General features: G+C 35.2%; 3 protein-coding genes and 1 pseudogene across 5 annotated transcripts; 2 read left to right on the top strand and 2 right to left on the bottom strand.

The window, feature by feature from the left end:
* The first annotated feature begins 2,454 nt into the window (after positions 1-2,454).
* On the top strand, positions 2,455-4,259 carry LOC106319864 (uncharacterized protein YwbO). Its single transcript, XM_013758265.1, has 8 exons — positions 2,455-2,556; positions 2,822-2,974; positions 3,045-3,164; positions 3,248-3,291; positions 3,380-3,505; positions 3,634-3,718; positions 3,806-3,862; positions 3,998-4,259. Exons 2-8 carry the CDS (start codon positions 2,831-2,833, stop codon positions 4,073-4,075), a joined length of 654 nt encoding a protein of 217 aa, XP_013613719.1. The 5' UTR covers positions 2,455-2,556; positions 2,822-2,830; the 3' UTR covers positions 4,076-4,259.
* A 291-nt stretch (positions 4,260-4,550) lies between these two features.
* Positions 4,551-5,572, bottom strand: LOC106319863 (annotated as a pseudogene).
* A 909-nt stretch (positions 5,573-6,481) lies between these two features.
* LOC106319869 (cysteine--tRNA ligase 2, cytoplasmic-like) lies at positions 6,482-8,832 on the top strand. The gene is made up of 8 exons (XM_013758270.1): positions 6,482-6,732; positions 6,879-6,942; positions 7,010-7,171; positions 7,257-7,427; positions 7,498-7,779; positions 7,850-7,975; positions 8,056-8,274; positions 8,362-8,832. Exons 1-8 carry the CDS (start codon positions 6,554-6,556, stop codon positions 8,716-8,718), a joined length of 1,560 nt encoding a protein of 519 aa, XP_013613724.1. The 5' UTR covers positions 6,482-6,553; the 3' UTR covers positions 8,719-8,832.
* Positions 8,833-8,925: 93 nt separating this feature from the next.
* LOC106319870 (probable sodium-coupled neutral amino acid transporter 6) lies at positions 8,926-11,090 on the bottom strand. 3 transcript variants are annotated; one of them, XM_013758272.1, is made up of 6 exons: positions 10,997-11,090; positions 10,501-10,913; positions 10,302-10,421; positions 10,026-10,229; positions 9,478-9,943; positions 8,926-9,407 (listed from the first exon to the last, which is right to left on the bottom strand). In XM_013758272.1, the coding sequence occupies exons 2-6, from the start codon at positions 10,886-10,888 to the stop codon at positions 9,266-9,268; spliced, it is 1,320 nt and encodes a 439-aa protein (XP_013613726.1). In that variant the 5' UTR covers positions 10,889-10,913; positions 10,997-11,090; the 3' UTR covers positions 8,926-9,265. The 3 variants fall into 3 exon arrangements, with proteins under 3 accessions (XP_013613726.1, XP_013613725.1, XP_013613727.1); XM_013758271.1 differs by having other exon boundaries at positions 10,501-10,916; XM_013758273.1 differs by lacking the exon at positions 10,997-11,090 and having other exon boundaries at positions 10,501-10,941.
* Positions 11,091-14,574: the final 3,484 nt, after the last annotated feature.

A 14,574-nucleotide genomic window follows, 5' to 3' on the forward strand; every position in this document is an offset into this window, starting at 1 on the left:
ACGAATTTTAAACTATATAGTTTATTTTAAAAATTAAACAAAAACTAAACGTTTAATTATTTACTCGATAATATAAATCTATAAAGCGAAAAGTTTAATTTTTTAAAAACTTTCTAAATTTGTGAAATGTTACAATATATTTGAATATGACAATAAAACAATATTTTACTAATCTTTATATATATAGTTACAATTTTAATAATGAAAAAATAATCCGAAAATATATATGTAGAAGAAGATACAAATACATGTGAAAGTTTGAAACAATCTATTCAATGAAAAAAATATACAGTAAACTTATTATGTTTTAAAAATTGATAGACACATATATATTATTATATATACCAATTTAGAATTGAAAACAAAATATTTATATAAAAATAAATGAAAACAAAAACCCGCGCGGTTGCGCGGATCGAGATCTAGTTTATATGTTAATTTTAGGTACTTTGACATATGCTATTAAAATTTATACGTAATATATTCTTCGTTTATAGATTTTGAGAAATTTATAGTATATAATTTATTTTAAAAATTTTAAAATAATTTAAATGGGTTATCCAAACCCGAACCGAACCCGCAAAGATCCGAACTGAACCGGAACCAAAATTTAGAAATACCCGAATGGAGCTGAAATCTTTGAACCCGAAAACCCGAATAGACCCGAACCGAACCCGAATGGATACCCGAACGTCCACTCCTAATTTTAGTGTTACTTTATTGAGTTACATATAAAAACTCATTTGTATACTTTCATATATATTTAACATACTATCATTTTTTTTTTTTTTGACAGCTTTTAACATACTATCATATAATCTCATAAAAATATATGAAATTCAAATCTAAAGCATTTTGACTAATATATAATACTATGAAATAAAATATTTTTCCTTCTTTTAGATAAAAATATTTTTTAAAATATAGTCTAAAATAAAAAATTTCTTCAACTTAATGACTCAATAAATTAATAAATTATCATAGTCTCAACATTATTAATTTATATAGTTTTGATGATATCCCATACTTTGTATACACAAAAAAGAATTTTCATTTGTATACCCCACACCGTATAGTTTGTTGTGTTTAACATGGGAAAAGTTATCGAAGAAAGTCCTCCTTTTTTTACTCTCGTCGGTATGATTGTAACATAACTTATTAGGGCTTCTCGATTTTAGTTTTGCTCTAATACCAATTATTGTTTAACACAAGAATAGAAACTCAAAGATCGTAAGAAAACTCTTTTTTATTAACTTAAAAAAATCGCTCAAAACTTAAGTTCTCACAAATCAATCTCTAAACTAATAAGTTATGTTACTAGTTGACATCTCCTTATACATATAGAGAAATGAAACTCCTAATCTCTTTAAAATTAACTTATTTAGATAACTCTTATGAGAATCTTCAAAAAACCCCTTATAATTTTAAATATAAGGTTTTGTGCATTCCGAAAGCAACCTTAAACTTTAAATTTTAAGGTTTTGCACAGTGAAAGTTCAAATATAAAATTTCACTGTACAAAACTTTATATCTGAGGCTCCTTACTTTTCTAGTCCTTTTACTTGTGCAATTTTAAAATAATATTAATAATTTTCTTATTTAATCATTTTAGTCCTTTTTAATACAAAATATTTAATTATTAATATAACAAATACTATACAAAGATTAAATAATGTTAATAAATGATATAATAACAGTGTGCATTATTATGAATAACATGTTTATTGAAGATAAGCCTGTGATATCAACACACAATTAGAGATGCAAAAATTGACGTCAGTTTTACAAATTGAAATGACAATAAATAAGAATGTTTGTTTTCAAAACTTTTTAGCTCTTAGCCTACAAATAAAAAATAAAAAAAAGTCATTTATCACTTCAAAAATACCTTAATTGATCATATATGAAATCATTATAGAGATAATTATAATGAATAATTATGTAATTTATTAATATTTAATGAACTATTTTGTATGTTTATATTTGCATGCAATATTTTACTATAGTGTAATATAATATTTTATTTATTAATTGTGTTTCTAATACTTTTATTGTATATTTTATAGTTGTAAAAGATTTACGTTTTCAGTTAATTAAGTTTCATTAAACATAAGAACAATTATGTAAAATACAAAAGTTTTAAAGTTCAATATAAGATTTTGCTTTTGGAGAAAAACATCCTCAAACCTTATATTTAAAATTTTGCCAAATTTTAAAATAAGTGGGCTTTTAGAAATGTTCAAAATAAGATTTATTTCCTATTTTAAATATCTTTAGATTAGCTTGGAACTTCGAGTTTACTTTCAACATACAGGTCTCTCTTGTGGGTTTGTAGGCTTTTTTAATGTTTAGTGATTTCGGGCTTTATGCAACATATGGATAAAAAGAACAAAAATATTTAATATAAAAAATTTATAAAAAAAAAAAAGAAATGTGGGAAACTCCAGCATGGTTGGTGAAAAGTCATTATCTTTGTATGTATATTGTATATTATATGATCTTTCGAGTTGTTTCTCCCATAGACGATCACAATCATCTTCCTCCAATCGTTTCCAGGTAAACCCAGAAATTTACCTTTTGATCATATGATACACGTGATAGAAATGCTTAGATTTGTATAATTTGGAGTGGATCGTTCTCACCGTGAGAGATTCTAACCTGAAAATGTTCATCCAAAAAAAGAACTGAAGCCAAAAAGTCCAAATAAAATGTTCATCCAAATGAAAGATCGATTTATGTATTTTTATGTTTCAGTTTATGTGTTTAATTTATTCTTGAAATTATCAAATTTGATTTCTGAGTTTTGAATGAAATTTGTTAGCAAAAAAAAATGGCCGAGTCTGCAAGCAGAAACTTTTCAAAAAAGCTCATCGAAATTGATATAAGCTCGGATACGGTGTGTCCGTGGTGCTTTGTGGGAAAGAAGAATCTTGACAAAGCCATTGATGCATCTAAAGATCAATACAACTTTGAGGTTAAACTCTCTCTCTATAATATATTTTTACACAAACGATGAAAGTGCTCATATCTGAAAGATAATGTAGATCCGATGGCATCCTTTTTTCCTCGATGCATCTGCACCCAAAGAAGGTGTGAACAAGAAAGAATTTTATCGACAAAAGTTTGGAAGCAGAGTTGAAGCAATGTTCAGAAGAATGTCTGAGGTTTTTTTTTTACTCACTAATAATTTTAGAGAGCTTATGTTCTTGTTGACAGAATCTTGAGATAAATCTTTGTTTCACTACAGATCTTCAAAGGTATTGGGTTAGAGTATGACACATCCGGTCTCACGTAAGCACCAAAAGTTATCTTCTCTAAACAAGAAGAGATTTCTTCTGTTTTATTTTTTTTATTATAAAAGTTTTGGTGATATAAACAGAGGGAACACTCTGGATAGTCATAGACTCATAAATTATACGGGGAAACAAGCGCCTGATAAACAACATAGCCTTGTTGAAGAGTTGTGTCTTGGTTACTTCACGCAGGGAAAGTACATAGGGGACAGGTATACTACATAATTTGTTGGTTTTGTCACTCTGTGAAACTGTTTGCTGAGTTCTTGATTTTGTGCTTATGATGAGTTAGATTTAAGTAGAAGAATTGGTAAGATGTGAATCTTGTGGATGAATGCAGGGAGTTTCTGGCTGAGACGGCTAAAAAGCTTGGCATAGACGGAGCAGAAGTATTCCTCTCAGATCCCAGCAATGGAACCACAGAGGTGTATTTATGCCAAATCATGTGACCATTATTGGTTCTTCTAGTGGATAATATTAACTGGTATGTGTTGTTCATTTCTGTAATGAAGGTAAAAGAAGAGCTGGAGATGTATTCGCAGAATATCACTGGGGTTCCACATTACACTGTAAGTTTATGTGCTGTGGATTGAATTACCACTATACAAATTAGATCATGGTGAAGCTTACAGTGAAACAGACGCCATTTTTAATATATCCTTACTCTTAAGTCTTGCTTCTTTACGTTAGAATTTTTTGTTCAGATCAACGGGAAGGTGAAACTGAGCGGTGCACAGCCGCCTGAGACATTCCAGAGTGCGTTTGAAGCAGCTTCTTCTTAAAACCTAAAACAGTTAACTTAAGTGGAGATTATGTGAAAAAAAAAAGAAGTGGAGATTATGTATGCTCTGTCTGTAGTTTGAGCTTCTGAGTTCCAACTTTTCAAGAGCTTAATGTAATAATGAATACATGTTTGGTCTTTGATGGTTTTGTCTAAACAACATTTAAAGGTACTTTTAAATAACATTCTACTTCTTCTTGCTCTGACTTCTGAAATGCAAAAGATCATCTTCTAGTAAGGTCTACAAGAAATCATGTCCTCCGTAAGATATTGTTGAGAAATTCAATTTTTTGTTTCAACTCAAATAATCTTGTTGCAGATAAATGTAAAAAGATAATGTCAATAAATTTAAGAGAAATCACACTTTCTCATATTTACTGTAACGGCATCTGGATATTCAAAATTTCATAGAAGATTTCATGTACAAGTGATTTGTCTCTGAATTATGCAAAGACTCACTGCCTTTTCTTCTTCCCCTAGCCAATTTCATCATATGCCATCACATGCAACAATTAGATTCTACATTTTAGTGTCTATGAAGGATATTGATGGAATTACCAAGTGTTGAAACATTGTCGAAAGCAACAAGTTACCTTTCCACAGACATGACATGTTTCACTTCTCTCCATACATTCATAATTTACATAAATACAGCTAAGCTGGAAATGGTGAGAACACTTGGTAAATTATCATTGGATTCTCTGGTGTGTAAACTGCAAATGCAAGGTTACTAAAAATCCACACTCAAAGTTTGCTTCACAAGCAACCTAATCCTCTGCTTCAAAATTCACTAGAGTTCTCTTAGTGGCCTAATTGCTCAGACTAGCAACCTAACCCACTCTTACTGATGTGGTAATAAGCATAAAGAGATGTATACAAACTGATTCAAAGAGTTATTTTTAATTTTACCATCAAGGCAGGTTAGGAAAATATCCTCATCATCTGAATCTGCATAAGAAAGCTCTTTCTCTAGGATCATTTTCGATGTTTCATTGGTGGGTGAATCTTTCGAATACGCATTTTTAGAACCACCTTCGAAGACTTTCTTTGCTTTACACCACCTAAAACTTCAGATCTCATTTCAGTATCACCTCTTAAGAGGTCTGATACTTCACTTGAATGACTCGAGGCCTTAGCAAAACGGAACTACCTCAGCATGGCAAGGCGACGGCCTTGGAAGAAAATGATACAAATCAGGGAGAGATGAGTCATCAAGTGAAATTGTGGAACTCATCATCACTGAAGCAGCCTCAACAGTTGAAGGTATTGGATGCATCCCACCTTTGTTAAATACTGATGCATACTTCAAAAACACATACAAAAGCTTCCTAAATTTTGCAATATAAGAGTGAGACAAAGATATAAAAACTTGCAATACGTTTTAACGAACATACACCAAACCAATGAAATTGTGTAGGAGGCAGTTAAGGCATGGGCAGTTCCTAGACATGGAAGTATCTGGATTCACATAAGTTTCATATGCAAACACGATGATGGGTTATTTGAAAGACGTTTTATTGATTAAGTAGGTGATGAGTTACAAAAGAGTTTGGTCGAAAAGCAAGAGAAAATAACAAGGTTTCCAGTAAAAACAAATAATCAAGGATAAACCTACTTCTACCCGTCTGTCTTCTCTCTAATTTTCGAATGCTTTTTCTCTTGTGTCTTTTTTTTTGCATTTATATTCACAAAATCCTTAGTTTGATCTGATCTATAATCTAATCTATTGGCCGAGTTGTTTTAGGCCGAGTTGTTTTTGATTTACCAGCTGAGAATGGACCAAACTCATGGACCTTGTTAAAAGGCACAGGGCAATTCTCTCGTATAGTTTTTTTTTTTTTTTTTTTGGTTACAAAAATAATTTTCAAAAAAAAAAAAATTAAAATAGTCTTTTTTTTTTTTGAAATTTTTAATTTTTCTTTTTTTAAATTTGAACTTTTATCCCAGAACTCCACCCTCTTAACTTTAAATCCTAAGTCTACATTAGTCTAATAAAGCTTTTTTTGATCATTTTCTTCATTTTTTTTAACGCTGGATAATTATGCTATTACAACTATAAGAAATATTACAGACGATTCTACAGCCGACAATTCTACCTGCCGTATGAAGATTCGCGTTTGACTGCATCACCTGAGCCGCCCTATGAGATTCATGCTTGACGGTACTTCTTGCGCCATGCATAATTCCGCCTTCTCCGGGAATTAAAACTCAGATTTCTTGCTGTATAAGCATTAATGAACTCTTAGTCAAACCATTGGACGAAGGGGTTCCACAAATCATTTTTCGTTAGAGACTATTTTTTTGTGATAAAAACAAAAAAAAAAAGATATCCAATAAATTAACACATAGTTAAAGGAAAAAAAAAGTAACGACAGTAACTGTTGAAATAAAGTAACAGCCCCACAGGAAGAAAAGGAAGGGTTTTTAAACACATTCGTTTCCTAGCTTGGCCTTGGCGGCGATTGTGAGAGTCAGAGAGATGGATATGGATGCAGAGAAGATGAAGCTGAAGCTCTACAACACTATGACGCAGCAGAAGGAGGATTTTGTTCCGATCACTCCCGGAAAGGTCGGATTGTACGTCTGCGGGATCACAGCTTACGATTTCAGCCACATCGGCCATGCTCGCGCCGCAGTCTCCTTCGATGTTCTCTACAGGTCTCTCCTTAACCTTATTAGATCCATGATTTCAATTCTTCTGGGGGAAAGCTTGAGTTTTTTGCATATGGGGTTTGCGTGTTGATACTTAGATCAAATAGTGTTAATTGCTTTTGGAGTTTATTAGATCTCTGCGTGTTATGCAGATACTTGAAGCATTTGAGTTACGAAGTTAATTTCGTCAGGAATTTCACAGATGTTGATGACAAGGTGTGCTCTTTTGTCTTTTTGACATTTATGAATCTTCTTGCAATTAAAATGAAACCTTGGACTGCAGATAATCATACGTGCTAATGAGAGTGGAGAGAACCCGTTAGAGTTGAGTAATCGCTTTTGCGAGGAGTATTTGGTGGATATGGGTGCTCTTCAGTGCCTCCTTCCCACCCACCAGCCTCGTGTCAGCGACCATATGGATCACATTATAACCATGATTCTAAAGGTTTGTTTGAGTTCATAAAAGGCTTCTCCCTTTTTTTGTTTGTTTGTTTGTTCTGTCTCCTTATCACATGGTTTCCTGTTTACAGATCATTGAGAAAGATTGTGGGTATGTTGTGGAAGGCGATGTGTTCTTTTCTGTCGACAAATCACCCAACTATGGTAAGTTATCTGGTCAGCTCCTGGAACATACCCGAGCTGGCGAGCGAGTTGCTGTTGATTCCAGAAAACGTAACCCTGCTGATTTTGCACTTTGGAAGGTACGAGACTCGAAACCTCTGTAACTTTGAGTTTATGATCAAGTGTGGTTTGAACATTATGTTGTTGCAGGCTGCAAAACCTGATGAGCCAAGCTGGGAGAGCCCATGGGGTCCAGGAAGACCGGGATGGCACATCGAGTGCAGTGCCATGAGTGCTCATTATCTGTCTCCCAGATTTGACATTCATGGTGGTGGTGCAGATCTTAAATTCCCCCACCATGAAAACGAGATCGCTCAGACATGTGCCGCATGTGAGGATGGTGGTGTTAATTACTGGTTGCATAATGGGCATGTCACTATTAACAACGAGAAGATGGCAAAGTCAAAGAAAAACTTCAAAACAATCAGAGAAGTACGTTTCTTTAATGTTCTCATAGGTTAAAGGCAGAGTTGTTAACATTCTTTTGTTTCAATCTGTGTAGATCACAGAAAGTTACCATCCGTTGGCTCTGAGGCACTTCTTGATGAGTGCACACTACCGGTCTCCTCTGAGTTTCTCAGCGTCGCAGCTAGACAGTTCGTCAGACGCTTTGTTTTACGTTTATCAGGTGCAGTACAGCTAGGCTTTTCCAAAGTGATGATTTATAATTCACTTGGGACTCTAACATCTCTCATCTTTGTCTATTAGACATTGCAAGATCTTGATGATGCCCTCTTGCCATATCGAGAAGCAATGGCTGAAGACGGTGGAAAAGCTCAACAGACTGCAGAAGCCAAAGACGTCATTAACAAGCTCAAAAGTGAGTTTGAAGCTAAGATGTTAGACGATTTAAATACTGCCCATATACTCACGGGTGCTTATCAAGACGCATTGAAATTCATCAATGCTTCCATCGGCAAGCTCAAGGTTTTCTTCTTTTCTTGTTTGTCACTTAACCATTCATAATAATCATTTCATACCAAACTTGTCTTGTTTATTTTGTCAAAAATTCAGAAAATGCAGAAGAAACAGCGATTGTCCATGCTTGTGTCACTCGTTGAGATTGAGAAAGCAGCCACGGAAGTTCTCGATGTGCTTGGTTTGCTCACAACCCTGAGCTATGCCGAGATTCTGAAAGAAATGAAACAGAAAACACTAACAAGAGCAGGGTTGAGCGAAGAAGACATTGAACAGAAGATAGAAGAAAGGATAATGGCGCGGCAGAAGAAAGAGTTTGAGAAAAGTGATCAGATCAGAGCAGAATTGACTGTACATGGAATAGCATTAATGGATATTGGCAAAGAGACTGTGTGGAGGCCATGCTTCCCTTCTCAGGCTAATTCCAGCGATGGAGATAAGTCAACTTCCTGAAATTCAACCCTTTATTCTTCTTCTTCTAGCCTTTTGTTTAAGGCTTTTTTTTATCTCTTGTTTTGTTTTGAGTTGTCCCAATGACTCATAATAGACACTTGTTGCTGTTTTTTTCGTCTGTATCTTAAAGATTCACAGTGACAATTATATCAGTTACTTTGGATATTGTTCTAGAGTCAAACTTGTATCACAATGACAAACTATATCAATTAACAATATTTTACTTTGGATATTGTTCTAGAGCCAAATATGTTCTAAGATTGGAACCATTTTCAAGAAAGCAAAGGCAAAAAAATTCTAGTGAGATTACATGGACGCACCTGACATTTTTATTATATCAACTGTAACAAAATAATGTTCTAAGAGTTGAACAAGATCAAAATCACATCACAGGGGTCATCTTTACATTTCTCAAGTTTTTTTTTTTTACAGTAAAAGAAGCATATTATCTCCTATCTACTTTATTCATAATGATGTTCAGAACTAATAACTCTTTTTTGGTTACACGTAGAGTAAGAGAGAAGCAAACAAAACAAAACCAATCTTCTCACATTGGAAATGTGGATTTGTGCTTCTTGAGTAAGGCGCAAACGTCACTGTACATGGCGATGGCATTGGAGAAAACCGCAAGGACTATCACGAAAATGGCTATAGTCTTGTCCATCTTTGTCGCTCGGTTATGACGATCCCTGCAACAAACACAAAAGAGTTACCAAAGCAGTCGTCTCTTATCTAACGAAGCAATATAGGACTTTTTACTTTAAGATGACAGCAGCAGGGAAAATGAAACCGATGCAGACAGAAGCTGTAGCTCCAATGAGTTGAAAAGCATCCCAGATGCTTGGAATGAAGTTTGCACCAACAAAGATTACAGCAATGAGAGCCGCAGTGATGGAGCGAAACCTCAGATTAGAGGTGGTAAGCGATGGAGCCGTAGGGAAAAAGAGACCGTCCACGTTAACCCGCAAAGGATAGAAGATAATAGGGAAGACAAGCATGAGATGAGCTGCATAGCTGACTCTGACTGCATCACTGATAACCAGACCATAAGGGATTTTAAGATGGGTATCAAAGTTTTTCAGAACATCATCACGAGTAGATTCACCGAACAAGAGGTATCCGAACAAGCTTGTCACTATGTAAACAGAGGAGGACATGATAAGCGCTGATCGCACAACAGGTTTGATCCGAGTTGAGTCTTGAAGCTCGTTCTGTATACTGTGGACTGATAACATCCAAAACCATAAACACATGAGTTCTTGTACACATAGCAGAGAAAGAGGCGTGTTTTGAGTAGTTGTTGTTACCGTTAGAATGACAAATGAATGCGTTGACAAGAACAGGAACAACGGTGAAGAGTTTCAAGACCGATGACAAGTCAGTGAAACTTGGCAACAGTTTTGGCTTCATCAAACCACCGCTGAAAAACTTTGTAGCGACGATTGCCCCAGTGATGACAAGAAAAAGAACCGCTAGAGCAAGTGATGTGGCAGATGCGAATCTCAAATCATCTGCAATGAAGCATAAATCAATCACATTCAATTCTAAGAGAAGTAAGCAACACATTGTACTACTTTACTAACCAATCTGCTTGAAGGCTGTGAATGGAGCAAAGACACATGTTGTAAAGAGAAGAACGATAGTTCTCTGGTCCCACCAGGTTTTTCCAAGCCGTTCTTCAAGCATATCCTCAAAAACATCACCTTTACCCCCAAACAAGAGCTGTTAACCAACGCAAAGATCAAAGCTACGTTTCTGTGATTAGTATCAAAGATAACGTACCGATGATGATCATGTAAACGATCAGAACCCCAATGTTGCTAACAAGAACAGCGACTTGCAACACAATCCTTCCAGGTCTACCGAAAGAATCTTGCATCAAAGCACCGTACGATCTCGCGTTCCCGATTCCGCTAAACCTGAGCAAGATCTCAATCGTCTTGTCGGTCAAGAAAGCCATGAGAACGATCATCACGATTCCGGGAACGAGTCCGAGGATCTTCATCGTCGCGGGCAAAGCCATGATACCAGCACCGATGATCGTTGTTGCGAGGTTGAGTACCGCTCCGTTGAAAGAAGCTCCCTTGAACTCGGCGTGATCGTCACTCTCTGATGTCTTCACCAGTTGCTCGGTAAGATCGTTATGGACTTCTTCATCTTCAGGCGCCATTGTTTCTTCGATGAGGTTAGAGGTACTACTGTACAAGAAGAATCAACAAAGATATGAGCAGCGTCGAATCTCTGGAATGGATAGAAAGAAGACGAGAATCGAAACTACCTTGTTTAAGCGAATCGGTAAAGAAGATGCAGAGAATGGAAGGTGAAGGCAGAGAGGGAAAGTTAGTTATAGTTTCGTGTGACTGATTGTTTTTTGGCGCTGAAGCTATTATAACGACATTTTGAACCAATCTCTATTTTCTGCTGTTTTTTTCCTTTTTAAAAAAAATCTCAAATACCATTTTTTCCTCCATATATGTAACACGAAAATACACAAAAAAACAGTGTTTTTAAAACCGGACCGACCCGATGGTTGGACCGGGTTCGACCATGAACCGGTTATATAGCCGGGTTGGTCTAGTAATTGGTTCGACCAAGAACCGGCCACATAGCCGGATTATATTTCAAATTTATTAAACCAATAAAAACCACTAAAACTATCAAAAATCTATAAAGCATCCATATAAACAAGAAACTAATTTATATTTATAATGTTTTATGTTCAAAATTGATTAATATTTTAATTATGCATCATGTTTACTAATATTACTTTTATATTTAAATACTAAAAAAAAATTAAACCATATTATTGAACCAGGTTTGACCCGGTCGAACCATATTGAACCGTGACCCAAAATATTTCCGGTTCAGCTTCCGGTCCGGTTTTAAAAACACTGCAAAAAAACCATCTTACGAAATTATTTTATTTTAAATATTTTAAGTGTAAATTCATAAATATAATATATATTTATATATATGAACTAATATTTATGTCCTTGTATATTAATTTTGAATAAATAACATAAATTAATATTCTTACATAAATATTCATGTCCTTATGTATTTGATCTAGAATCGTAAACGTATGAAACATAGAGTTTAAAATTCCTGGATTGGGATACATATGTTCACTACGTCAATGTGGAATTTAGTTCCTAAGTCAATGTTAGTTGATGTCTATTAGGCCTGGGACTTCGGATATTCGGATCGGGTTCGGGTAAGATCCATTCGGGTCCGGGTCTTTTGGATAAATGAATTCTCTATCCAATAAGTACTTGGTAAATTTCGGGTCGGATACCACCGGTTCCGGATACCCATTTATTATGTAAATAATATACATATTTACTAAATAAAATAATTTATGTGTAAATTGAAGTGGTTCAATAGTTACATACTCTACTTTTAGTGTGGCAAACCCAGGTTCGAATCCCAAAAATGTCAATTTTATAAAAATGTAATATTGAAATACTATATATATTTATAATATAGAAGAATACATATAAGTTGAAATGGTTTGGTGGTAACATAGCCACCTTTCAACCTATCCAACCTGGGTTCGAGTTGTGGTGATAACACTTTTTCTAATATTCTGGGTTTTAGGCTATCAATTTCGGTTTAAGTGGGTATCCGATCGGGTTTCGGGTAATAACCAGAACCGACCCGATACCCACGGATATTTGAAGCTATGACCCATCGGGTAATATGGCTATATCCGAAACCGAACCGAACCGGTCCATTTCGGGTCGGATCCTGTTCGGGTAAACGGTTCCGGTTAAAAGTATGTCTATTGTATATGTGAATTAATGTTGCTTTTCTTTTGCCCTGTGTACATTTGTCTGAAGAGCTTTATGATAATTCTGAAGAAAAAAATTTGATAAATAAAGTTTCCACACTGAAACTCTGTTATGTTGGTAGAATTAGGTCTCGGTAAAAAATCAGAACTGAAAATTCAGACCCCAAGGGAACCGAAATGACTGAAACTAGAAGGAAACCAAATTTTATATCTGAATTAACCAAATCAAACAGTAATCAAACTGAGAACCAAATGGATAACCAAATATATAAAATATAAAGAAATATGTATATAAATATATATATATATATATAATTTAAAAATCTATTAAATTTAAAAGAATCTTAAAGTATTTGAAAAGAAAATTATCAAAAAAATATTTTTGAACTACCCAAAATTTTCTGAAATTATTTAGATATTTTTATCTGAAATTGTCCATATATTTTTATCCGAAATATCTAAAATAATCAAAACTATGCAAGGTTTTTATTCAAATCATCATAGTTACCTGATATATTACATGAAATGCCATATATTTTATCCGAAATAACTGAAATAATCAAACCAAAGGTATGTGCTGGAAGATTGACACGTGTTTATATGAATCCCAATGCACGTGGACCTGCAAGAAAAAGATTCGTTGAAATATTATTCTTAATAAGTATTTTGAAAAAGTGCATTTGTAAGTGCTTGAGTGAAAGTATTTACCTATATGATTGTGAAGTTATGTCATTTCCGTAAGATAAGACTTGGTTTTGTATGCGCTTATAAATGAATAGGGATACAACGTTTATAATAGTGTCAAGAATAAATATTTAGACTTGTATGTAAGCAGGTGTGTGTATTATCTTCATATCTCAAAATGGGCTGAGAGATTCACTATGTAGAATCTCATGATTCTTGAGAAATTGTTAAGGGTGGTATGGTTAAGTAAAGTCTACTGAACCAAACCGATGAGATAAGTCTCGGGTTGTTGAGATAAGTACAATATATTGGAAGATAATGATGTACGGGTAGCTGTAGATATAGTAGAATCTCCTTGTAAAGATATGGTGGTCGAGTATATGTATCCTACGTGATCAATGAGAATGACAGACAGTTTACCAAATACACTTTCTCTCTAAGTTTACATGGTATCAGAGCTTGTGTAACAACGATCAAAAGTTTTAGAGAGATCGTAAATCATGACAAAAGGAGAAATCATTGCGACTGCTGGTAGCAGCGAGAATACTACGACGTCGAGTATCACGTCGTCTCCGTATTTCTTAGCACCGTCTGACAATCCAGGCGTGTCTATCACACCAGTCTCGTTGACTGGTGAGAACTATGCCGAGTGGGCTTTGGAAATGGAGAATGCGCTACGTGCTAAGCGTAAGATCGGATTCATCAATGGCACCTTGTTGATGCCGGATGAGGAGGAGAAACCAACGGAGGCTGAGCTGTGGAAACAAGTCAACTCCATGATCGTAGGATGGATTCGATCCTCGATATCTCCAACTGTGTGATCCACTGTGACGTTCACACCGGATGCTTACAAGATGTGGAATGACGTCAAGCGGAGATTTTCGATTGGGAACGCGGTGCACGTGCATCAGCTGAGAGCAGAACTAGCAGAGTGCAAGCAAGAAGGTTCAAGTGTGCTGGACTATTTCGTACGGCTCTCATCTAAGTGGGAGGAGCTGCTGAACTACAAGCCCCTTCCGGCGTGTACCTGCGGAGATCGGTGAAGAGAAAGTCCACATGTTTCTCATGGGGCTTGATGACGCACGGTTTGGTAATGTCTGCACCAACATAATTGGTTTGGATCAGTTACCAGATTTAAACTCTGTTTATCAAAGAGTTGTGCGAGAAGAGAGGAGGCTTCTTTCAACTCGTGTCGAGACAAGGCAAGATGCAGTTGGTTTTGTGGCCAAAACAGAGCCGTCTCAGTCAGACAATGGCTTGCTTTCTGCTGTAGCAAAGAGTCGAGGTGGTACGGTGTGTACTCATTGCGGTAGGACAGGGCACGAGAAGAAAGAGTGCTGGCAGATCATTGGGTTTCCTGACTGGTGGACTGAGCGTAACCA

This window comes from Brassica oleracea, unplaced genomic scaffold, assembly GCF_000695525.1.
Source record: "Brassica oleracea var. oleracea cultivar TO1000 unplaced genomic scaffold, BOL UnpScaffold00667, whole genome shotgun sequence".
Taxonomy (NCBI): Eukaryota; Viridiplantae; Streptophyta; class Magnoliopsida; order Brassicales; family Brassicaceae; genus Brassica; species Brassica oleracea.

Excerpts from the sequence above, each read along its gene's own strand:
- LOC106319869 (XM_013758270.1), top strand. The coding sequence starts at position 6,554 with ATGGATATGGATGCAGAGAAGATGAAGCTGAAGCTCTACAACACTATG. Across the intron at positions 6,733-6,878 it reads TCCTTCGATGTTCTCTACAG|ATACTTGAAGCATTTGAGTT; the intron begins GTCTCTCCTTAA and ends CGTGTTATGCAG. Across the intron at positions 6,943-7,009 it reads TCACAGATGTTGATGACAAG|ATAATCATACGTGCTAATGA; the intron begins GTGTGCTCTTTT and ends CTTGGACTGCAG.
- LOC106319864 (XM_013758265.1), top strand. The coding sequence starts at position 2,831 with ATGGCCGAGTCTGCAAGCAGAAACTTTTCAAAAAAGCTCATCGAAATT. Across the intron at positions 3,506-3,633 it reads GGAAAGTACATAGGGGACAG|GGAGTTTCTGGCTGAGACGG; the intron begins GTATACTACATA and ends GGATGAATGCAG. Across the intron at positions 3,863-3,997 it reads CTGGGGTTCCACATTACACT|ATCAACGGGAAGGTGAAACT; the intron begins GTAAGTTTATGT and ends TTTTTTGTTCAG.
- LOC106319870 (XM_013758272.1), bottom strand. The coding sequence starts at position 10,888 with ATGGCGCCTGAAGATGAAGAAGTCCATAACGATCTTACCGAGCAACTG. Across the intron at positions 10,230-10,301 it reads CACAGCCTTCAAGCAGATTG|ATGATTTGAGATTCGCATCT; the intron begins GTTAGTAAAGTA and ends GCTTCATTGCAG. Across the intron at positions 9,944-10,025 it reads ATTCATTTGTCATTCTAACG|TCCACAGTATACAGAACGAG; the intron begins GTAACAACAACT and ends GGATGTTATCAG.